This window comes from Barbus barbus (assembly GCF_936440315.1).
Source record: "Barbus barbus genome assembly, chromosome: 1".
In the NCBI taxonomy this organism is placed as follows: Eukaryota; Metazoa; Chordata; class Actinopteri; order Cypriniformes; family Cyprinidae; genus Barbus; species Barbus barbus.
In genome coordinates, this window is record NC_136729.1 from 17,839,354 (window position 1) to 17,863,516 (window position 24,163).

Sequence of the window (24,163 nt, forward strand, 5' to 3'; positions counted from 1 at the left end):
GGACAACAACCAGCAGCGGGTGCTGACCAGGTGGATAGAGCAGCAGCTGCTGGAGCCTCAGCAGGGGGAGCCACGGCTTCTCCAAGCCCAAGCAAACAGCCCTCAACGGGGGAACGCAAACCCAAGAAAGAAGCTAAGGACAAAGACAAATGCATCTTGTTGTAACAGCAGTGGACTCTGTGTGGAGTGCGAAACGGGCAGCAGTTTAATTCCAGTGGCTCTGCAATGCATCTCCCAGCGTGAGGTGGAGAAAGAATAGGCAACAGAGATGAGGTGTGACAGACGGCGAGGACTTGCCATTCTCAAGCCACTTGTGCCTGACTTTAACCCTCGGAGTTCTGAAGATGCAGACAAGAAGAGAGGGGTGTCACTACAAGGACTATCACTACATCTTTCATAGAGCTGGCCAAATGTTCTCAGCAGGAAATCCACTGCAGTGCACTATATTTGTGTGGGGTCACCAGGGAGGGTGGGGTTTTTTGTAGTAAAACAAGGTAATGTACACACAGCACTAGGCAAAAAAGTACCCCCCTCCCTCCAAAAACAAATGACAAAAAAAACATGGCAACACTTTTTTTCATTATACAAAGCATTTTCTTTTTTGTGTTGATTTCCGTTATTGCTGTTGTTTATAAGCTATTTTATACCAGTTTACCCGTATATATGCACATGTAGATTTGTATTGGTCAGTTTCTGTTTGACTGACGGATATCTGAGATCTTTTAATGAACGGCCGTTCACATAAGCAGGTAGCAAGCCAACAGGTCGCTTGGCAAAGGTGATGTCTCAGGACATGATGTAGGCCACCGTAGTTCTTTGCCTGGCAGTTTGATGCCAAATTTTTCATTGTTGATCTTGTAGGAGAAGTAACTTCCTTTTTAGAGAGTGAGATCTTGATAAAACAAATGCATTCAAAAAGGGTTTTCTTATTAGGCAGTTGAAAATCCAGTTGGTTATATAGATGCATATACAAAATAATGTTTTTTGCCAATAGGACAATAACTGTTAATATCAGTGCGCAACTGACACCATTAATGTAAATCGCTTTAAATTATCAAAATCAGTAGGTTAAGTTTTTGCTTCACCCCTCCCCTTTTACATTTCAGCCAAATGTCTGGTTCATATTTGCCTTATAAGATGAAGTATGCGAGTAGGATCATTGTCCATGAAATTTGGCATTGCTCAATGAACTACAGTGTTATATCCCAAAAACTGAATGGTTCTTGAAAAGAAATCTCGTCTTTGATCATAAGTTTGTTTTCCTCCAGCTAGTGATCAAACTATATCGGTTTTACAAAGGGCCAATGTCAGTACTGAAATAAGGAGAGCAGGTTGGCTGATTGCTGATAGAAATAACGAGGAGATTTAACACTTCTGTTAATCGGCCATAGTCTGAAAATGGCTGAACATTGGCCGAAGCTAAGTGATATATCGGTCTATCGCTAGGCCTAGCTATAAATTTCACACTCTTTCATGTACATTGTACATACTCATTTACACTATATGGATGTAAGGTAGGAAAGGATTACTCAAGCCCATTCTGTTCCAGTGCTGCCTCCTGAGAGACAAGGTCTTTTCTATCCAAACATTCCAGCTATATGCCTTGAACTGAGCATTGTACTGAGCTTTACACTCAGACAAGCGCTAACGTTGGGCTATTTTACCTGTTGTTCTGCTCTCGCAATGCAAGAATGAACAACTCCTGCATGTAGAAGAGCCTCATGATGGTGTAGTCAATCGAACAGACAGTTTGATTGGCCACTGGTTACATAGGAGCACAGTAGCTGCTGTTTATGCTAGTCGTGGGCTGGAGCTGTTCATTTGACGTTTGGTCCCCCAGTGGCAATACTCTCTGTATATAAAAAGCCTTACAATATTTACAGTATCTTTTATACCGACAAAAGTAGGTGAGAGACAAGACTGAGACAATCTGTAGAGCTTACCATAGACAGAAAACCGCACCGGCCTTCACAGAAGGAACATATCCATGAGTGTCTTGCAAACAGTTTGACGTGTGTTAGCTTACTTGGTAACGGATATAGATTCAAACTATGTAAAATGTGAATATTTAATTTGAAATAGTCCCCTTTAAGGCTCGTTTAAGGCTAATTTGATTAAATGATTGGATTTTTTTACATTTTAGTTAATGTTCATCATTCGGTAGTATCTAGTTAAATTCTAATGTAGTCTACGCTATGGAAGCAACCCCCCTTCCCTCCAAAATTGAACACAGGAAAAAAAACCTGATTAAGGCTACTATAAATATAGTTAATGTAACAACATTATGCATTAATATTTCCTGAAAATTGCCTCAAATATAGAGGTACTGCTGCTATCTGTCCCACTTAAACCATTGAAACAGGTTCTTAGTGCCAGTTGGTTTGGAACTATTGTGACTATATGAACCACGTGGCGGCGAGATCAAAGGTTGTTGCAACTCTTTTTCAGCAGCTCTGGTTCACACCAAGAACGATAACTATATATAGACCTTAGTCAGGGTAGCACCAAAGACTATAGAAATAATGTTAGTAGCCCCATGTTTAATTTTTAAAGCGTTCACATCGTCGTGAAGTACAGTCAATCAATGGATTACAGAATAAAGGTTCAACTGATGAAATGTCTTTACGGGAAGAAAAAGTTCACAAACCATTTAGAAAGTTGTGAGTTGGGAAAATTACACAATCTAGAATCTGTGTACAGTGTGTCATTGTAAAAACTGTAAGTCTGTCACTTTTTTATCATTTTTATCGTCGTTACGTCAAATTCAAAATGGCGTCTGATCTGACTAGCGTCCGCACCAACACATCATAACGCTATGTTTATTATAAGCGCGCTGTAGTTACGTATTAAATGTTTGAGATTTTTTAGCTAAAAAGTTTCTCTGCGGAATACGCAATGTCATAGAATTTAGAAAGCTTATTAAAACTTTATAGTTATCGTCCTTGATATGAACAGCCCTATAAACTTTATGGTTGTAACTACTAACTACTATTTCAACCCCAAATTGGGCTTCTAAGAGAAATCGTAATTTTTTCATGTTACCTGAGATTAATTGGTTGGCATACTAATAGTGTTCAGCCAGAAAGTGCACAACAGTCTGTTAGTCTGTATTTGTCATGTTCTTATCATTCCCCTAGAAGGTACACTAAAATAACATCTAGGGTTATGGTAAGGTTACACATTCACTATGGTTTTACACTACACAAACGATAGATTTACATTCATAAATATCAGTGAGCTTCTTTCACCTCTGCAACTGGTGTCATGATAGGAAGCAAAGCTAGTCACTGTAGAGTTGGGAGAGAAATGTCTTAAAGGGTTTGTACTTGGGTTGGTGTGGTGATACGGAATAATGATATTAAGTAAATCATCCGTTTTCATCCAACTTGGGAGAACAAATATTTCATTCTGTAAACAAACTGACATTTAGGTTCTGATTCAAGCACTTCAACTGTTACACTTGCAGGTCAGGTTAAATATGGGCATTCCAAGGTGCTTTTGATCAGTGGCATGTCTGGTAAAGGAGTGATTAAGGACAATGTGCAACAGACTTCTTCAGCACACACAATGTGTACCCACAGTGCATTAGCTCATGTCATTTGTATTGACCGCCAATCACTTTATTCTTCTGTAATGGGCTTCAGCTTTATCCATTTGCTTCTAAATTGATCTTGTTAATTGCAGATGTATAAATTGTCACAAGAACATACATGTTAGTGGCATACATATTGAAATGTCATTTATAGAAAGGGGAGAAAAGTGGGTGCAATCTCCATAAAGAAAACATAAAGCCCACAAAGAGTAAATAGATGGAAAATGGCTTCAAACTGCTTAATATATTTAGCTAAAGCTATTTTTGACCTCCAAATAATATTAGTAAATATTCCAAGGTCTTGTCTGCTTGGTTGGCTATTGGTGTGCAGCACCCACTGAAGCTCCATTATAGGTCCTAGACTATTTTAGTTCTTTATGCACTGTAACATTGACTGCACTAGATGAGAAATATACCTCTTTTTATAAAAAAAAATAGAATCACCAGAGTTTGTCTTGTTACAGCCGAATCTCATTCATAACACTCAAATATCAATTTTGCAATAATGCTTATACTTCTGGAGCTTAAAGAACTGAATGTTATAAGGAACTTTCTAATGATTCAGTTTCACACTAAGTTTAGATGCCATTTAGATGTTTCTTGCCCTTCCAGATAGGAAATGTTTGCAAGATCTCTCATGAATATAATTTGATGTTTCCTATCTTAGTGCCATCAAGTGATATGGGAATGAAAGCAACAAATGATGAAAGAGCTTTTTACTTGAGTTGATGCATGACAGGGCATTACCAAGGTTGATTCAAACTAATGACCAGGGAGGGTAATTGTCTTCTGAATTTCAAGTAATATTAAAATGCCACACATTACACATGGCACACATAGTTTCTGCCAATGATGGGAACTGGAAAGTTTTCTCCTGGTGCATTTGTCTTGTCAATATTACCAGGTCAGTCCATGATGGAAATGCAGTTGTGATGCATGTTTAACAACTGAATACAACGTGCTTCTCAATTTTAAGAAACAGTCCCATTACAATTTCTATTTTGTATCCTTTATATGTGTATATTTACACACAACATTTTAACTTGGCAAATAGAAAAAGGACAAAAAAAATAATCAGGATATTATAAGGGTCAACCTTCCATTGTGTGCAAGGTTTATTAATGACCAAAAACATTTATGTAGCCCAACAGTGTCAAAAAGTAGATGGACAACTTTTCTGTAACAAATGCCTTAGACGAGGGACAATACGTCTGATTAAAGGAAATCTGGTCTGTGAGTCTGTGTGATTCTTCTGATTGTCAATCACAGTCTTAGATTTTCTCAAGTTTTTCTTCCACAGACTCAACTGTGGGCGGATACGGCTGCACTTACAGAAGCAAACTATACAGACATGGTCATAATCCACATAATTTAATAAAGTTGTAGAATCATCAAAAAAGCCACATACTGAAATGTTTACGGAATTACAGATGTGTCCAGTGCTACACGCAGAAGTCTGTCCAAAGCATATGAGAGTATTTAAAACATGACGTTAAGGTTATCTAAACAAACACTGGTTAAGAAATGAGCTGTACAGTTGCACCTATAGAATGCCAGGAGAACATGTATGCGCACATAGGTTGTTTACAGGTCACCAGAGAACAGTTCAGGAAACACAAACCTACATGTAAAGCCTTTTATAAAGACAACAAAATCAACCAAATTTAATTTTACAATTACCTAATGGCTATAAGTTCAGCCAATTAAAAGCAGGTTCAAAAAAAAAAAAAAAAAGTATTTATATTTTTCCACTGCAGAGATTCAGATGCTAGAACCTTCCTTTGAAGGGCTTGAATCCTCCGCTGCCGCCAGCCATGGGAACATTAGTGATCTGCACAATTCTGTTCATACCAGAAGAGGAATGACTGCAGAAAGACACAATCAGCCAAATCAAAACATAGGCAAAGTCAACACATGAAGGAAAGACTGAAGACTAAACATTATTTCCTGTAAATGTGCAAGATTTACAATTCATTTGCCACCATGAGTAAATAACTAACAAGGTGCAGTGAATGATAAAACTATTTGGGCTACAAAGTAGGGATGCACGATATTGGATTTTTGCAGATATCTGATATGCCGATATTTTTCAACTCATTTTGGTCGATACCGATACATTTCCTTTCGTTTGGAAACAACAAGTCTCTCCTGTGCAGAAATTTTGGTTAGTTTTTAAGAACTTACTTGTTAGAATTAAACAATATTGAAGGTTTTTTGACAGCATGTTGAAGCTATATATAAAAATTGCTGCATTTTTTCCCCCAGAAAGATGCAGTGTTAACCCTAACATTTTATTTTAAGATTTAACATTTGTTGATGGTCTAAAGCAAGAGTTGTAAAAAATTTGGATTTTTTTTTTTTTTTTAGAGCTTATGATTTGTTTAAAAAAAATACACAAAGAATAAATCTGTATATATAAAATAATTTAATTTATTTAATGTTTGTGATTTTCTTTTCATGTAAGACATCGCTTCTAACCTTTAAATCAAAACATACTCAATTTTATGACATCAATTCCTTTATTTAATCAGAAACGATCTAAATGTTATTTCTGTAGGTTATTTTCATTTTACATTTATTCATTTAGCTGACGCTTTTATCCAAAGCGACTTACAATTGCTATATATGTCAGAGGTCGCACGCGTCTGGAGCAACTAGGGGTTAAGTGTCTTGCTCAGGGACACATTGGTGTCTCACAGTGGATTCGAACCCGGGTCTCTCACACCAAAGGCATGTGTCTTATCCACTGCGCCATCAACACCCCTTTTAAAGGGATACTCCACCCCAAAAAGAAAATTGTCAATATTCATTTACCCCCCCATGTCGTTCCAAACCCGTAAAAGCTTTGTTTGTCCTCTGAACACAATTTAAGATATTTTGGATGAAAACCGGGAGGCTTGTGACTGTCCCCTTGACAGCATAGTAAATTGCTGTTCTCCATCATCAGTAACGCATGGATACGATATTTCCGTTCAAATCAGCGTAAATAAACGTACAATACGTATCCATACATTACTGATGACAGAGAACATGCGTCTATCGGATGCTTTTCAAAATGGCTCTACACTGAGTCAGAGAGGAGACGAATTGTTGAATAAATGTCATTATTTTTATTTTCTTTGTGCACAAAAATTGTTCTCGTCGCTTCATAAAATTCAGATTGAACTACTGATGGCAGATGGACTATTTTGATGAAGTGTTTTATACTCTTATGGACCTTGACAGTGTAATTTACTATGCAGTCAATGGGACAGTCACAAGCCTCCCAGTTTTCATCCAAAATATCTTAAATTGTGTTCCGAGGTCGAACAAAGCTTTTACGGGTTTGGAAAAACATGGGGGTAAGTGAATATTGACAAAATTTTTATTTTGGGGTGGAGTATCCCTTTAATCTAATTAGAAGTAGCCCCCTACAGATTAAAACTCCTTACCGAAAGGTCATTAGGACCCGGGGGAGGCTGTTGCTGCTGCCTCAAGTGCTATTACTGTCTAGTCGGTCACACACCGAACACTTTAATCTGCATGTGCTTTCACAGATTAAATGCAGCGATCCAAAACAGTGAAACTAATAATCATTCAGACAAAACTTTGCTTCAAGAATGAGCCACACTGCTGACGTGATCTAATCATTAGCACATCCTGAGCACATGTGAGTTAACCGTAACGGCAAGACATATCCACATAATTTTTCATATCGGCCCAATGACCATATTTACTAGGGGTGGCACGGTACACAGATGTCACGGTTCGGTACGTACCTCGGTTCGGGGGTCACGGTTCGATACAATTTCGGTACAACAGGGAAAAAAAAGACATCTACTTTGCTCAGTTTCTTTTATTTTGATGTGAAAATGCTAAATATTATTACATGTTATATATATATAAAATCTGTTTTGTTTTCATTGTGAGTGTACACAAATAAAAGCAGACCTTTAACTACAAGCAACAGCACAAATAAAAATACAATAGAGTAAAGATACAAATAAAATAATCAGTGATTTTCAGGGGGTTTTTTAGGTACAGAAATTGAAGTATGATTAAAGTAATCAAAGGTAAAACAGCATTGCATATTTGACTGTATAAATTAAAGATTACTCTTTATTAAAGTTACAAAAGCGATTCAATCAAGAGCAGTGAGTGATTTCTTTGTTGTTGCTGTTTATTTAATATTAACTGTCACTTTAAGAGAAAGCACTGATACTGTACGCCCAGCCGGCTATGTCTGCTATAGGATACTTACCAAGACGGGCATTTTGACAGAATTTTGTGTGAATTCATCCATTAAAACACAATACTTCAGAGAGAGCTTCATATTTGCGCGCGTTCTGAGGCGCAGGTTTGTGCACTTCTGATGAGCGCACGCACAAATCTTCTCACTGCGCGCGCGAGCTCGCGTCCTCTGGCTCTTAAATATTTGAGCTGGCAAAGCTTACATGACTTTAGTCTAAACACCGATATCAACGTGTGCTGTTCAGGTCTCACCTGTGCGCGCGCTATCAGCACCCGGGTGATGACGGAATAAATGCTCATATTCCAGCATACGCACTCGCATTGAACAAGAGTGAATGATTTGTCCACTTATTTTTTTTTTTCTCACATCGCTGTTGTTATAATGTACTGGGAAGCCAGAATGCGCATCCATTAACAGAAACATACATTAGCCGAACCCTATTTGTTTTACGTGTTATTTATAACAAACCACATGCGTTGTCAGAATTCAGTTGAACCGCGGTCCTAGCGCGTGCCGAACCGTGTGTGGAGAACCGTGCGGTTCGGTTTTTTTCCGCGAACCGTGCCACCCCTAATATTTACATTTAAAGCCATTATCAGCCGAGTCCGATACCAGTCCAATAATACCGTGCATCCCGACTACAAAGCAGTGTGCCTACGATTGGATACGGCTGACACTGGAAACCTTGCACATTCTAGTCAAAAATTTTCAAAATTAAGTTAAAAATCAGATGGAAAGAGTTGGTATAATCAAAAATGGCAATCACAGATTGATATATGCGTCCTGATAAATTGAAAGATCACGATTGTAAAGAAAAAAACAACAGACAAAACATTTTCATTTAGTAGAGGTTCTGACAAAATGTTCATGACTTCAGTCTATACTTGAAAATATTAATTTACAAAATAATTAAGAAAAATAAATTGAAAGGTGTCAGTCTTATTCATGGACACTTGTTTTGTTATTGGATGAGCATTTATGAATAGATCTCTCTTATAAATGATTCAGTGACACACTTTTCTTAATCACTTGTTACCATCTGGCATAACAAAATAATCATTGCAATACATATGAGTGTCAAAATAATTTAAAAAGGTAAATTACTCTATTTTGTTTGCTACAGCCAAACTATAAACTTTTATCCCACTACTTCTGGGGCGGTCGTGACCTAATGGTTAGAGTCGGACTTGTAACCCAAAGGTTGCAGGTTCGCGTCTCAGGTCTGGCAGGGATTGTAGGTGGGGAGAGTGAGTGTCCAGCAGAATACTACAACTGAGGTGAGACCCTTGAGCAAGGCACTGAACCCCCAACTGCTCCCCATTGGCTGCCCACTGCTCTTGGTGTGTGTTCTAGGGGTGGGAATCTTTAGTCACCTCACAATCCGATTCCGAGAGTAACGATTAGTGATGTATGTCTCGAGACCGGTCTTGGTCTCGAGACCGGTCTCGAGACCACTTTTACGTGGTCTCGGTCTTGTCACGGCCTTGACGGTCTTTGGTCTTGGTCTTGTCTTGGTCTCGGACCTCTCGGTCTTGTCAAGTCTCGCTGTCTTAGACCGTCATAGTGGTCGGGGATTTAGCAGTACTACACGCCAGTGATGCGCGGGTTGATCCAAAATGAGCGGGTGCCCGCGGTCACCCGCGGTTACGAGTCATCCAAAAATATTTTTAATGATATTCGGGTCGCGGTCGGTCGGGTCGTTTGTAATTTATATAGTTCTAGTATTTATATTCAACTAACTGTTGAATAAATGCTGACGCGGGACAAAATTCCCGATTTCCCAACACGTTGAACTGAGCAATGCCATTGTATAATTTTAATAGGTTACTTTTAAGCGCATATAGCTCAGTAATGTCAGTTTTATGTATTCTCTGAGAGGGGGTGGGATTTTTGTTGGGAAAGGGGGGAGAGCCGCACACTTCGATTAGACTGGATAAACACATGCAGCATCTTAATTAAGAAAATGAAACGAAATAAATGAATAAATCAAGCCTATATTACATAACACTAGCCTATATCAGCATTCAGAAAAATAACAGTTTGCGCTACTAAGGGCTTTCACACTTTTCCAAAAGCCGTTTTCTCATGTTTCTTCTTTCAATACTAAATCAAAAAACGAATGGACGAATGATATACGGATTGGGTTGTTTATTTACCCGCGCATCACTGCTACACACTCAAAAAAAAAAAAACTACACGCTCTAGAATCTTTGGTATCCACGACAACACAACGTTTGATAATGCAACATTAATATTTTGCGCCCTTCAAATCAAATGCAACCAATCACAAGCATGTATTTATTTATTTATTTTTTATTTTTTTTTGCGACAGCCATTGACATTGACATATGACATTGACTGTCAAACATTAGGCCTAATCCAAGTTTATAATTGTGTATCTTTAATTTGATGTTACAATTTCATCTACACATTAAGTATAATTTCAATTGGTTACATATTTCTCATTCTTTAGACAGTCGTTGGAGGAGCAAGATGGTGTTGGGGGTGTTTGATGTTTTGTCAGATGAACCAGTCAGTACCAGTAATGTCAGTCCTCAACAGTATAAAAAAAGTTAAGGGAGTCTCAATCCTCTAATAGTGCAGTAACAGCCGTCATACAATTGCTACATATAGTTGATCTCACCCAGTCTGAAAAAACATTTACAGTGAGCTCAGTCACACACATGACATGGTCTGTCTCTGTATTGCTCTGCCTGTAGTTGAAGTAATACCGTCTAATATGTATTGAATGTAAACCCTAGTATGCTGCTGTTCATACAAGTTATTGCGTAGCTTAAACACTAGTCTGTTTTTTTTCTCCGGTCTCGACTTGGTATCGGTCTTGGTCTCGACTTGGTCTTGGTCTTGACATGGTCTGTCTTGGTCTTGGTCTTGTCTTGGTCTCGATACCTTCTGGTCTTGGTAGTGTCTTGGTCTCGGTTTAGGCGGTCTTGACTACAAGTCTAGTAACGATCTGATTCCAAAACAATTCTTGATCTACCCCCCCATTAATTAATTAGGTTAACAACTTGAGGATTTTAAAATCCTTACATTTACATATCCTTACACAAGTAATTAAGTACTTTTTAAAATTACAAATAAAAACTAAGAATTTTAAACTAATATAACTTCAAAACATACAAGCAAGTAGCAAATAATAAAGAGGAGCATAGAAACATACCAAACAAAGAGTGCTTTCAGTATTTAAGATTATCTGAATGTTTTCCATTCTAGAACGGAGTGATTTTTCTTCATCTTTACTCTTGTTTTTTACTATGACATCATAGACAGAGGGAGATCTATTAAGCTGCATTCAACGCACGGATCTCTTTTGAAATACAAGTAGTAATGTGGTTTGTCCTGTCCGTTTAATCCCTTATGATATAACTGGCTGCGTTTACATTAATTTTGCGTTAATTTAAATCCATTTTGAGACGCAAGTACATTAAACCATTTACGCATGCGCGAGCAGTCCACACAAACAAAGCGCGCGACAGCATTTGAAATTGAAAACAGCCTTCTGTTTGTGAGGTTCATATTGTAAATATATGTCCACTGCATTCCAAACCACATAAATGCAGCGCATCCTGTGCAATGAAGCCCGTGAATGACGTTGTAATTCGCTTCAACCTTTCCGAACTTTATGAAAGATTATTTTACGGAAGGTTCGAGTGGTGTATGTGTGTGAGGAATTGGAAGCAAGCAGAATACGCGTGTTTCTAAAACAAACTCCGCATCATCGCACATCTGGTTAAAAACTAAGCTCAGAATCGATCCAGAATCGTTGGAGAGAGAATCGCGATGCATCGATGGATTGATTTTTTTTTCTCCCACCCCTAGTGTGTTCACAGTGTGTGTGTGTGTGTGTTCACTACTCACTGCTGTGTGTGTGTGCACCTGGATGGGTTAAATGCAGAGCACAAATTTCAAGTAGGGGACACCATACTTGGCCATATGTATGTCCTTTCCTTCTGTTATTTAAATGTTTGTACACTGAAATAACGTGCAGGTGGAAAGGCTGTTTGTGAAGCTAACCAAGTCCCTAGTCTTTGGTTTAGCGCTTGTGTCGCATTACAAGCATCAGCAGAGTGTAAACATTCATTAACCTGACAAGTGACAAAAATACGTGCTGCTCATGCTCCGCTGACACTTGTGATGTGAAACAGCCATAATACACATGGCTCAATCATAAGATCGTGTGGGAGTTTGAATCAGGATCGTGATCTCTAATGCATGCTGTATATGACTGATCAAATCAAAACCTGGAGTGTGGTGCCATCATGCCAGGTCGACTGTCCCCCATTCGGTGGTTATCTGTGAATCCTCCGCTTTGTGAGCCCGCTGCCCCGTGCCAGTCTTTCCTGGGGTCCTGATCACGTCCATGCCGCTCCACCACCACCTGTCTGCCACTGCTGAAGTGTTGCTGCGGTAAAAAGGAGGTAATATGGTGTTAGATTTGAAAACTAGCAATAAAAAGAATGTGTCAGAGCCATGTTGTGTACTTTACCTGGTCTCCCATGACCACAGGTCTGCCACTGTCTCGGCTGTTGAAGCTGGCTCTGCCACGGCTGGCTGTGGACACCCCTCTCATGGCAGGTCCGGGACCCTCTCTGCCCGGACGTTCTGGACGAATCCGCGCTGCTCTGTAATACAGTCAACATTACTGGTGAGTTCAAGGCTGATTGAAGAGTATCTTTGAAAATTAAAATACCTGGTCCCCCATTGACTTGCATAGTATGGAGGAGGAAAAAATAAGTCAATAGGGACCAACAACTGTTTGATTACCAACATTCTTCAAAATATCTTCCGCAGAAGAAAGAAATTTATACAGATTTGGAACAAAAAACAACAACACTGCTGTCATAGTACTGTTCTTGTCCACATTGGTGGAAGAAAGCAGAGGTTCAAGAACTGCTAATGTAATGTCACTTGAAATTTGAAAATCACTTTTGTTGATGTTTTGAACGTACTGAACAAGAACCAAACCTCAACTCCCCACCCTAGAGGAGAGGAAGCACAAACAGAAACTCATTCGTACCTGACATCTCCTTGTTTCGTATTCATTCCCCCATCAGTCTTCCAGCCAGCGTGGCTGCCGTCTCTGGGGGTACGGGAGTGGGCAATGGCGGGGGGCGGCGCTCTGCCACCAGCTGGTCGATCAGGCAGCGACACCTGTCTGCGCTCATCTCGGTCGCGGATCTCTCTGCGATCGCTGTCACGCAGCTCTGCACGAGGTGGAGGTGGTGGCTCTGCTCTCCGCACAGTTTCAAAGTTTTTAGGATAGCGCTCAAACCCTGAACCTTCACGGCGAGGAGCAGGTCGATTCTTCTTTGATTCAGGTTCACCGTCGAAGCGATTGTGTCTGCAAAAAAAAACTAATTAATCGCTTGCTGTTGATGCACAAATTTTAACTTGTGCTAATTTGGTAGGTTAGCGCAACTTGTATTAAGTTCTCTTGTTCGAATAAAAGTGCCTGCTAAAAAGATTAAACAGAAGCTGAAAATCTGAAATCTTCAGCTCTGGCCTGGGGCCTGTACCATGATGGTAGATGAACAAATTCAGAGTTATAGGATAAGTTTTGAGTTGACAAATCCAAACCACTCCAATCTGGCTTTGTCGGTACCATGAAGCTGATCATCAACTTTCTCTGTCAACTCAGGCTTAATCCTGAGTTAATGGAGCGCGTGCACATGAATGTGTGACATCAGCGGCGAACAGCCAATCACACCACAGCGCAAGTGTGATTTACTTCTCGCGAGAGCCAGCGAGATTCAGAACTATTTTGTTAAAGGTTAAGAGATTAAAGAATATGAGGAATTTAAACGCATTTCCACTGAAGTACTTGTCCATGAAAGAGGACAAATAAAGGAAATTATCTTGCTCTATAAGTGCAGTCACAAGTTAAACTTGTGAAGTTAGTTTATATAGTTGATAATATATAGTGATAGAGACTCAAACATGTAAGGTCACATTATCTATTGATTCTACCACTTATTTATATTCCATATGATCTGTATATATTAATATTTATTTAAAATGAATGCTTTATAATAATTGTTAAACTAAAGGTGCTTGTGTGTAATGGAGTAATAATAATATAAATCTTATAATAATTATATAAATCATACGTAAATTGTAATTATCAGTGAAGCCAGACAATTTTGTTGTATCTTTTTTAAGGTACTTCATAGTGACCTTTAATTTGTAGAAAGAGAAACTGGGGGAGTGACTTTTTTTGTGTCATACGTGTGTCACTTTGCTCACATCTGATTGGTCCAATTTCAGTTTGCAATCTCTAACTCAGAACATAACCTGCCCCAGAGCAGGTTAGCCGTGGAGTGTAAGTTACTATGGCAATGAACGTAGCTAAAAGCCAAGCCACTTTCATGGTATCTAAAACCCAGGATTGGTGCAAACTAAACTGAAACTTACCTGGCTAGCCAGCTAATCCGGCTTCATGGTACAGGCCCCTGGTCTCTTCTCCTTCATGTCCTATTGTGTTTGGGAATTGCATTCTCATTTATGAATGCCTACCTATCAAAGTTGTTGGATTGCACAGCTGATGTCTGCTGGTATCGGTTCCGATCTCTAGGGTTGAAATCATTGAAGCGGTTCTGTTGTCGATTGTTGTAATCTCCGCCTTGACTGATCCGTCCCTCTGGCTCAGTCTGCATCTTTTTACCACTGTTCCAGTATGGGTCTACCCTCCTGCACAGACAGAGAAAAAAAAAAGAGCCATTGACCACTTTGAACCTTAGAAACCACAAGACCCCAAAAATGAATGTTTCACACACCTTTGGTCAACGTCACGTCCCCTCTTTAAGTTGTTTCGTTTCTCTTGCTCGTAACGCAACTGCTCCTGCTGCCGTCTCAGCTCTTCGCGTTCACGAGCCAAACGCTCCGCTTCCTTGCGTCGCTCCTGCACACACACCACATTAACGTAAAGACAAAATCCCAGCTTTGAGTTTCCACAGGCAGGTGTATCACAGCTGTACCTGCTCTATACGGATCCGCTCCCGTTCCAGTCTCTCTCTCTCCATGCGCTCACGTTCGAGTTTCTGCCTTTCCACCTCCAGCCTTTGCCGCTCTCTCATCAGGTTCTCCCTTTCCTCACGCTCACGTATAATACGGATGCGTTCCTTCTCCCGGCGCTCTCGCTCTGCTACCTCGCGCCGTCTGGACATCACAACAAAACAGCATTACAAAATGCTGCTTAAGCACTTTGCCGTTTTATTTGCGAATGAAAAGGAAAGCATGCCTACCTGCGCAGTTCCATAGCCCTGCGAACGCGTTCCATCCTGACCATGCGCTCACGCATCCTCTGTTCCTTAATCTTCTCAAATGGCAGGATGTCTTTGTTGCCACCTTTGTTAAGTATGGGACGGCCTTTCTCCATCTGCATGTTACAAAAAACAGGTCAAACAAAATACTAAATAGTGCATATAGCCTTACTAATTCAGATCATGTTTTAAGAGTTAACAAACCTCCTCATGTGGTATGAACCCTCTGGGACGTCTGTTCATCATGTTGGGAGGACCAGGCTGTAGAGAAATAGACAATCAGATCATTTGGCCTTGATAAAAATCTCTTTACATGGTAATACAGTACATACTGAGGATTGTCTGTGGTACCTTCTCAAACCTCCCGCCCCTTCTGAAAGGAGGACGAAATTTATTGAAGTTTTGCTCTCCTTTAGATTGGTTGATCACCATCATATTGCCTGGACTTTTTCCTGCAGATGGGAAAACATTAAACACAACTATAAAGTTTTACATTTTTAAACTTCCTCAGAAGGTAAATCCAATCAAACTGTAACATACGTCCATGTTTCTTGTCATCCTTCTTTGCGGCGTCAGCTCCTGAATTGGAAGAAGGTGCATCAGATTTGTTGCTTTTGAAGTCCTGTTTTTTGATGTCTTTGTTGTCCTTCTCAGATGGTTTGTCGGATTTCTTCTCTTCCTTCTTAGATGAAACTGGTGTTCTATTGAAAATAAAGGAAGGAAAAAAAAACAATGCAATGAAATACACCTCCCCTTTAAAAGAATGGAAAGAGAATAAAACTGGATTAACGCTTACTTGCTGGAAGTTTTCACTCCAATTGGAGTGCGCTTTTCTCCAGAAATTTTACTGGAACTTGTCTTCTCTTCTCCCTCTTTCTTTGAGAAGTCCTTTTTAAATGGGTCAGTTTTCACCTATGAGAATGTTACCATGAAATCAGAGATCAAATTTGAAAGTACCAAGGGTTTTTTTGTTTGTTTTTTTTCACAAAAGCACACACTATTGATGATGTTTGACTATTATGTAAAGCCCAGAAAAAGTGCTTAAATATGTTGAGAATCCCACTGTTAAAGCACAATGGTTAAGCTCTTACCCTGTCCACAGATATCTGTTGTCCATGGAGTTCTGTGTGGTCCAGGTGAGAGATACACCTGGCCACTTCTGCGCTGGATGACATGGTAACTAATCCATAACACTTGGCTCCTGGGCTACGAGCATTGGTGACCACTTTGGCACTAAAAACCTATTTTGAAAACAAACATTTTCAAAACGCTGTCAACGTTACAATCCTTAATTACAAACATGTCAATTATAAACTGGTGCCTATTTATCATATACAAAGAGCCTTTACCTTTCCATATTTGCCAAAGAGGTTCTTGAGATCAGCTGCTTTGGTGTTGGATGACAAGCCGCTCACCCATAGATTGCGAGTAGAGCTAGTACTGCTGCCACTTCCTAAAGACAGATAACAGGCTTTAGAAGACACTCTACTTGAGGATAAGATCAAAATATCTTTCCAAATAATGAAGCTTCTAATATTAGATTTTTGAGAATTGGAAAATACTGGTGTTTTATCACTTAGACCAGCTGCTGTGTATAAACTTAACAGTAAACTGTTCAGTCCAAAATTTCAAAATGCAAACCCATTTAGGAAAGTCATACCTTTTTCATCTTTTGTAGTCTTTCCATCTCTGTCTTTTGAAGAGCTAAAATGTGAATATTATGAGAGCGACAAGAAGAGAGAAATACTTTAATGAGTACCAGAGCACGAGAGAAGACGACTGTGGGCATCGAGGTACATCTCCAAACAAACAACAAAGGTTATACAAATGTTTGGTGCATTATAGAAAAAGAAAAAGAACCAAAAAACAACAAAACAAATCCCCATAGGCAAGGCTTGCACTCGGACAAAGCTCCAATAAGGCTTCTTTCTCTTGCTTTTCCACAGGAGCAAGGTGGGTCAGGTTTTCTGCCAATTTATTCCCTTGACCAATGACATCCTCAGGAGGGTGTTCAACTTCAGAGAGAATCACTTCACTGGACTGACAAACCCCTCTGACATCACTGGAACTATTGCTCTTTTTTAACCCATAAGTAGGGACTGGAAAAGCAAGTGCTGGAAATGTGTGCGTAAGAGACGTGTTTTCTGCTCCTCGTTTAACTCCACCAATTACCAAACTCGAAAAAATGGCAAATCAAACCAAAAGAGCAAACCAAAGGCAGGGATAAGGTACACTGAACAACTTGTTATGGAAAAAATTCTTGCGGCTACCCACAATGCTGAGTTCTTAGTGAGCTGGAACTTGGTAGTAGTATCTTAAAGAACTGACATAGAAAGACAAACCTCTTTGCTTGACCTGTTGCCCCAGTTGAAGAGGGGCCTTTCTTCCCAGAATCTTTTTCCTTGTCTCCCGTTTCTCCTTTCTTCAAGGCCTCTCTGCTGTCCTTCTTGGCGGTGTCAGACATCAGCCCGTCATCTCTCTTACCATCCTTGTGGCCATCTATCGCTTCAGTCAGCGAGTCTGTCTCCTGCCCCATCTCAGCAGTGGCCTCAGGCTCTTCGCAGCCCTTGTCTGCCTCAGAATCTGGAAGTTTCACATGTTTACCTGTTTCCAAGAGGTCGTCACCATCTACATCCAGCGTGATGGCATCTTCGGCCTGGATGGTGACAGATATATTGTCATCCTCAACTTCTTTTATGGGTTCAGGAGCAGGTTCGCTCTCAAAGGCCTCCACCGCTGGGACTTCAGACTCGGCTTCTCTCTCAGCCTCAATCTCTGCCTCAGGATCGGGCTCGGGTTCTGCTTCCACCTCTGCCTCAAGATCAGGCTCCATTCCTGCCTCAGCCTCGGGCTCTGCAAGGCCGTCTTCACAGGAGAAGGTTTTTGAATGGTCACGAGTAGCATCATCAGTATCAGTTACATCTGAGGGATTTAACAAGCATAAAACATGGCAAAAAACATTGTTTAACATTCAAATCTCTGTGCTACGTGACCTAGAAAGTACAACAAAGAGCAAGTTTAGTGTTAGTGGTCATCGTGGGTGAGGAAACCACAGGTACACAAAAAAACATTCCTTAGAGAACAACGATGACGTTGAACAATCTTCTGACTACGATGAACATCACTATCTTGGTCCACATTTCCTATGAAGGTTCCACAGCTGGGTGTGTGTTGATACACTTCTCTGCTTTACAGATATGCATTCAGTCTGAGTGAAATAGCAAATCTATTCCATAATGCAAGTCCTCCTGCCAGATGTCACTCAGCTTCTTGTGGTCACATCAAAAGTCTTGTTTCACACACTTTCGCTGACCGTCCATCTCATTTTACAGCTGATGGAGGCAAATCAAAAACAGGGTGCCAAACCTCTGATCCGTTGGAGAAATCTGGCCTTGTTCACAGTACTCTGTCCAGTAACATGGCTAAAAATGGACGTCCACTGAGCCACATCCAGTCTTGAATGAGTTCAAAGCATGAGCAGTGACGTTGATATCCACTTAAGCCATGCCGGCTATACTGCAGTCAGAAAGAAGCGTCAAGACTTTGGTGAACGAGGTTCATGTGTCATGTGCTGACCAGTCAACAAAGGCATGCAGCCTGTTGCCGTCTCCATTTCAGGAGGTAGTCCAGTCTCAACAGAAAGAAAGAGGTGGCCTGCTGAAGCTTGGGTGGTGTTCTGAACGGCGATCGTGTGGGTGAAAGGTTTCCTCTGGCTGATGAAATGTGGTGGCAGGGTAATGTGCTCTTGAACGAATTAGATGATGAGATTAGGAGTATCACTGATGTGAACACAAATGGTGAAGGGTTATCTGTCCTTTGATGCAGCACGTGTTCCGGATGGGATGTTTTAATGTCTGTGAAAGACCCGCTCTTAACGTGTCTGACTAGAACGTTGAGATTGAAAAACAGCAAAAGAAAAAGGAAGCAAGAGAAGTCCAACCGTCTGCAACCTGAAAAACAAATGTTACATCTCCACCCCAATAAGTAACCAGACATACCTTTTTCAGATTCCTCTTCCTCAGTCTCCTGAAAATAAAAACAAATAAATTATATAAGAATTTCCTAATGTTAATAAAGAATAATAAAGTCATTACTGATACTTCAAAATCATACATTCAGTGGCAATAAAATGAATGTCATTTTTATATACTCCTATTAAAACATTGGGTTGGTCACAAATGGTATGTGCAGATATAAAAAAAAATTAAAAAACAATTTGGGGCATTCTTTAAATAACTTAAGAGTGTGATTTTGCCAGAAGCATGAAAACAAGTTTAAACAGTTTTCAGAGAAATGCTAAAATAAAAATATACCAGCGTTCAAAATTGTCTCTCCTATTTTCACCAAGGCTACATTTCTTTGTTCAAAATACAGTAGAAACAGTAATAACGCTAAATATTACAATTTAAATATGCGCTCATTTTGTGATTAGAAAACATTTATTACCACAGTTTAAAACATATGCTGCATAATGTGTGTGGAAACAATACATTTTCTTTCAAAAGAACGTTTATTTGAAACAAAAACACTAAGGACTGGGACTATAACAGCTTTCACTCTTCTGTGGAGTGTTTCTGTGGGAGTTTTGCCCATTTATTCAGCAGAGCACTTTTGAGGTCAGGCACTGATGCTGGACGAGAAGGCCTGGCTCACAATCTCCGTTCCAGCTCACCCCAAAGGTGTTTAATGGGGTTGAGGGCAGGGCTCTGTGCGGGCCAGTAAATTTCTTCCACACCAGACTCATTCAACCATGTCTTTATGGACGTTGCTTTGTACACTGGGGCACAGTCATGCTGCAATAGAAAATGGCCTGTTCCCACAAAGTTGGAAGCATAGCATTTTTCAAGAAGTGTTGATGAAGCATTAAGATTCCATCACTGCTCCAGAGCCCAGTGGTGGCATCTTTTACACCACTCCATTTGAAGCTTGGCATTGTACTTGGTGATGCGAGACTTGCAAGTGGCCGCTCGGTCATGGAAACCCATTCCATGAAGCTCCAGCCTCACAGTTGCTGATATTAATGCCAGAGGTAGTTTGAAACTGAATGGAATCAGCAGAGCTTTGGCGACTTTTGCGAATCATGTGCCTCAGGACCCTGCTCTGTGACTTTATGTGGTTTTCCACTTCATGGCTAAGTTGCTTCCACTTCCTAATAATGCCACTTACATTTCGATGTGAAAGAGATGGCAGGGACAAAATTTTGTGAACTGACTCAAGGTGGCATCCTCCTATCACTGTACCATGGCATGGCTAGCTTCTTGATTTTAAACATCTGTGTCAAAGGGTCTGATTGAAACACCTGAATTCAATAATTTAGAGGTACAGTGGTGTGAAAAAGTGTTGGCCCCCTTCCTGATTTTTTTGCATGTTTGTCACACTTTAATGTTTCAGATCATCAAACAAATTTAAATATCAAAGGTTACACAAGTAAACAACATGTAGTTTTTGAATGAAGTTATTATGAAGGGAAAACAAAATCCAAACCCACATGGCCCAGTGTGAAAAACTTCTTGCCCCCTAAACCTAATAACTGGGTGGGCCACCCTTAGCAGCAACAACTGCAGTCTGTTACAGTGCTGTGAAGGAATTTTGGCCCACTCATCTTGGCAGAATTGTTGTAATTCAGCCACATTGGAGGGTTTGAGCCTTAACCGCCTTTTTAAAGTCATGCAACAGCATCTCAATAGGATTCAGGTCAGGACTTTGACTAGGCCATTCCAAAGTCTTGATTTTGTTTTTCTTCAGCCATTCAGAGGTGGATTTGCTGGTGTGTTTTGGATCATTGTCCTGCTGCAGAACCCAAGTTCGCTTCAGCTTGAGGTCACGAACAGATGGCCGGACATTGTCCTTCAGGATTTTTTGGTAGACAGCTGAATTCATGGTTCCATTCATCACAGCAAGTCTTCCAGGTCCTGAAGCAGCAAAACAGCCCCAGACCATCACACTACCACCATATTTTACTGCTGGTATGATGTTCTTTTTCTGAAACGCTGTGTTACTTTTACGCCAGATGTAATGGGACACACACCTTCCAAAAAGTTCAACTTTTGTCTCGTCAGTCCACAGAATATTTTCCCAAAAGTCTTGGGGATCATCAAGATGTTTTCTGGCAAAACTGAGACGAGCCTTTATGTTCTTTTTGCTCAGCAGCGGTTTTCGTCTTGGAACTCTGCAGGCCATTTTTTCCCAGTCTCTTTCTTATGGTGGAGTCATGAACGCCGACCTTAACTGAGGCAAGTGAGGCCTGCAGTTCTTTAGATGTTGTTGTGGGGTCTTTTGTGACCTCTTGGATGAGTCGTCGCTGCGCTCTTGGGGTAATTTTGGTCGGCCAGCCACTCCTGGGAAGGTTCACCACTGTTCCATGTTTTCACCATTTGTGGATAATGGCTCTCACTGTGGTTCGCCGGAGTCCCAAAGCTTTAGAAATGGCTTTATAACCTTTTCCAGACTGATAGATCTCAATTACTTTCTCTCATTTGTTCCTGAATTTCTTTGGATCGCAACACGATGTGTAGCTTTTGAGGATCTTTTGGTCTACTTCACTTTGTCAGGCAGGTCTTATTTAAGTGATTTCTTGATTGCGAACAGATGTGGCAGTAATCAGGCCTGGGTGTGGCTACAGAAACTGAACTCAGGTTAACGGGGGGAGGGGGGTTCTTTTTCACACAGGGCCATGTGGGTTTGGCTTTTGTTTTCCCTTCATTTAAAAACTGCATGTTGTGTTTACTTGTGTTATCTTTGATTAATATTTAAATTTGTTTGATGATCTGAAACATTAAAGTGTGACAAACATGCAAAAAAATATTTTAAAAAATCAGGAAGGGGGCCAACACTTTTTAACACCACTGTATATATCCCAATACTTTTTTCCATATAGTAGTGTAAAAAAAATGTATCAATAGTGTATATAAAAAAAACAGTTCAGATATCAGCGTGTTATATCTTTGACTTCTCATTACCAAATGACAGTTCATAATCACAAATTAATTTTAAACTTGTTGTTGATTAGGATAAATTCACTACCAATTTCAACTTTGCATGAAATAATTTGTTTGAGAATATAATTAAGTTATGTACCACTGTATCTTTCGTGAATAAATCAAACATTATATAATACTTTCATATACTTTTCATACACATTCAAATATGAAGGCTGAATTTAAGAAACTGTAAATAAAAAGGTTACACATCCAACAATATAGAAGCTTGTTAAGATTTATATTGGCCTAATGCAATATTTGTGCAGATTATAAGGTCTAATGTTTTTATAAAACAGTACCTAACATATTACTCATTTAAAAGTCCAGTTTCAATGAACCCAATGGATGGCAACAATTCCACTCCATACCTTAGAGAAGGATTCCTCTTCCATGATGGTGTCAGCATCCAGGTCGGTCTTCTTTCCTGAGGATGTGTAATAAAGCTTTTCGATCAACTTTTGAAAGACACACATGGGGAAGTAAAAGAGTTGGGTTCTGAGCGTGAAGGTCTACCTTTAGATTTGCTTTGTTTTCTCGTGGGTGTGTCTGCTGATACAGTGATCTCAATGTTGTCTGGATCTCCACCTTCATCTTCTATTGCCTTCACACAAGAACGCATGACCATTCAAATGATTATGGGAATTTCAATATTTGAAACAATGATTCAGACCATACTGTGCTTTGTGTAAATGATCGATGATATTGCAGCTGATAAACACATGGCATGCAAAAGATTTGACCATAATAATCCTATTTTATTTAAACAAACTAACCTGCTTTAAACTAAAGTGAAACTAGACAAATGATCTGCTGTTTTGCATTCAGTCAAGTCTTGTTCTAGTCGGAATCTAGTAGCACAGCTATTTGTGCATAGTAACACATTATTAGCTACATTTTATTATTCAACTGTAAAAGATTGCACATAAAGATTGTAAATAAAGATGGTGAATTGGTTTTAAGTTGCAGCAACTGATCTGATACCTTTGTCACTGCATTCGCTTGCTAAGAGAACTTAGCCTAACGTTAACGTTACTTAACAAATCCTCACGGATTAGGTTTCTGAAACTGCTAGTACGTTACATATTTCATGCCAATTCTGTCACACTTGGTATTCAACTACGGCCATTACATCGGTGTTGTTATTAAATGCATTAAAACAGTCCGGAATGCGTTGTGATGTTTTATGATACAAACGGCTATGCTAACTCCTTAGCCATCAAGCTAGCTCGCGATCATTTATCCACACGCCACAGTAATTTACAGTTTTAAATTCAAATTACCTGCTTCAACCGTGCGATGAGTGTATTTTTTACCCCAGTAACATCCAGATTTCTTCGTTTGAGTTCTGATTTGAGGTCTACGACACGTAAATCTGTAATCTTCTTAGTCTCCGCTGAAATGGCCCCCGACGCCATTTTACCTGCGTGTCCGAGCCTGTGTGTGTATGAATGAGTGAGAGAGAGTGTGTGTGAGAGAAAGAGTGTGTGTAAGTGAGAGAGAGAGAGTGTGTGTGTGTGAGAGAAAGTGTGTGTAAGTGAGAGTGTGTGTGTGCGACAGCGACACACACTCCAACACAGGACCCTCAAACACAGACGCCCTGTTGATGACTTTGTTTTGATCGCGTCGGGTGGTTCTTTGCCTCCTAGCCGCTGATTATCCCTTACATATATATAGTTATTTTAATTTATAATTATAATATATATATATACTATATATGTGTATGTAGGCCTATGTATGCATGTATATAATTACTTAAAGTTAGAAAAATAAGAAAGAGGGGTAAGAAAAATAATCTTGTTTTTCATTTGAATTAAGTTTTACTTATATTTGTAATACAAAAAAAAGCCTAATCATTGTTGTCATTTTTTTCATATTTGAATAGTTTATTTGCAAAATTAGATAACTAAAAATAGAACGTTTTTTTATTTTATTTTCAAAAATCTTTTTGTTTTTTATCATCATGTTTTTATTGTTTTGATTTAGTAAGATGTATTTGTTAGTTATTTTTAACCTAATCTAAATAACCCAAGTGCAGTTTGACAGATTAATTGGAACGCACACTGAAAAAACATGATTTTTG

At 39.6% G+C, this 24,163-nt stretch overlaps 2 protein-coding genes across 5 annotated transcripts in view; one reads left to right on the forward strand and one right to left on the reverse strand.

The window, feature by feature from the left end:
• The window catches only part of LOC306873125 (ubiquitin carboxyl-terminal hydrolase MINDY-2-like), a 41,413-nt gene extending 36,773 nt beyond the window's left edge, over nt 1-4,640 (forward strand). The window contains exon 9 of one of the 3 annotated variants that reach the window (XM_079422178.1): nt 1-4,640. In XM_079422178.1, the coding sequence (XP_079278304.1) occupies nt 1-165 (165 nt within the window). In that variant the 3' untranslated portion in view covers nt 166-4,640. The other 2 variants (XM_079422176.1, XM_079422177.1) reach the window with 2 other exon arrangements.
• On the reverse strand, nt 4,583-23,749 carry LOC306873099 (SAFB-like transcription modulator). Of its 2 annotated transcripts, none has more exons than XM_079422135.1 (20): nt 23,364-23,749; nt 22,597-22,684; nt 22,452-22,507; nt 19,102-19,129; nt 17,446-18,025; nt 16,764-16,807; nt 16,453-16,556; nt 16,195-16,344; nt 15,900-16,015; nt 15,644-15,804; nt 15,455-15,555; nt 15,308-15,364; nt 15,086-15,219; nt 14,819-14,999; nt 14,618-14,742; nt 14,358-14,531; nt 12,862-13,185; nt 12,331-12,466; nt 12,086-12,246; nt 4,583-5,457 (listed from the first exon to the last, which is right to left on the reverse strand). In XM_079422135.1, the coding sequence occupies exons 1-20, from the start codon at nt 23,496-23,498 to the stop codon at nt 5,361-5,363; spliced, it is 2,952 nt and encodes a 983-aa protein (XP_079278261.1). In that variant the 5' UTR covers nt 23,499-23,749; the 3' UTR covers nt 4,583-5,360. The 2 variants fall into 2 exon arrangements, with proteins under 2 accessions (XP_079278261.1, XP_079278262.1); XM_079422136.1 differs by having other exon boundaries at nt 17,446-17,968; nt 23,364-23,720.
• Between the last annotated feature and the right edge of the window lie 414 nt (nt 23,750-24,163).

What these genes read in the sequence shown, in the direction of transcription:
- LOC306873099 (XM_079422135.1), bottom strand. Translation starts at nt 23,498, where the DNA reads ATGGCGTCGGGGGCCATTTCAGCGGAGACTAAGAAGATTACAGATTTA. An exon ending in AAGAGGAATCCTTCTCTAAG is followed by an intron (nt 19,130 to 22,451) that starts GTATGGAGTGGA and finishes TTTTATTTTCAG; the next exon opens with GAGACTGAGGAAGAGGAATC. An exon ending in GGACGTGACGTTGACCAAAG is followed by an intron (nt 14,532 to 14,617) that starts GTGTGTGAAACA and finishes CTGTCTGTGCAG; the next exon opens with GAGGGTAGACCCATACTGGA.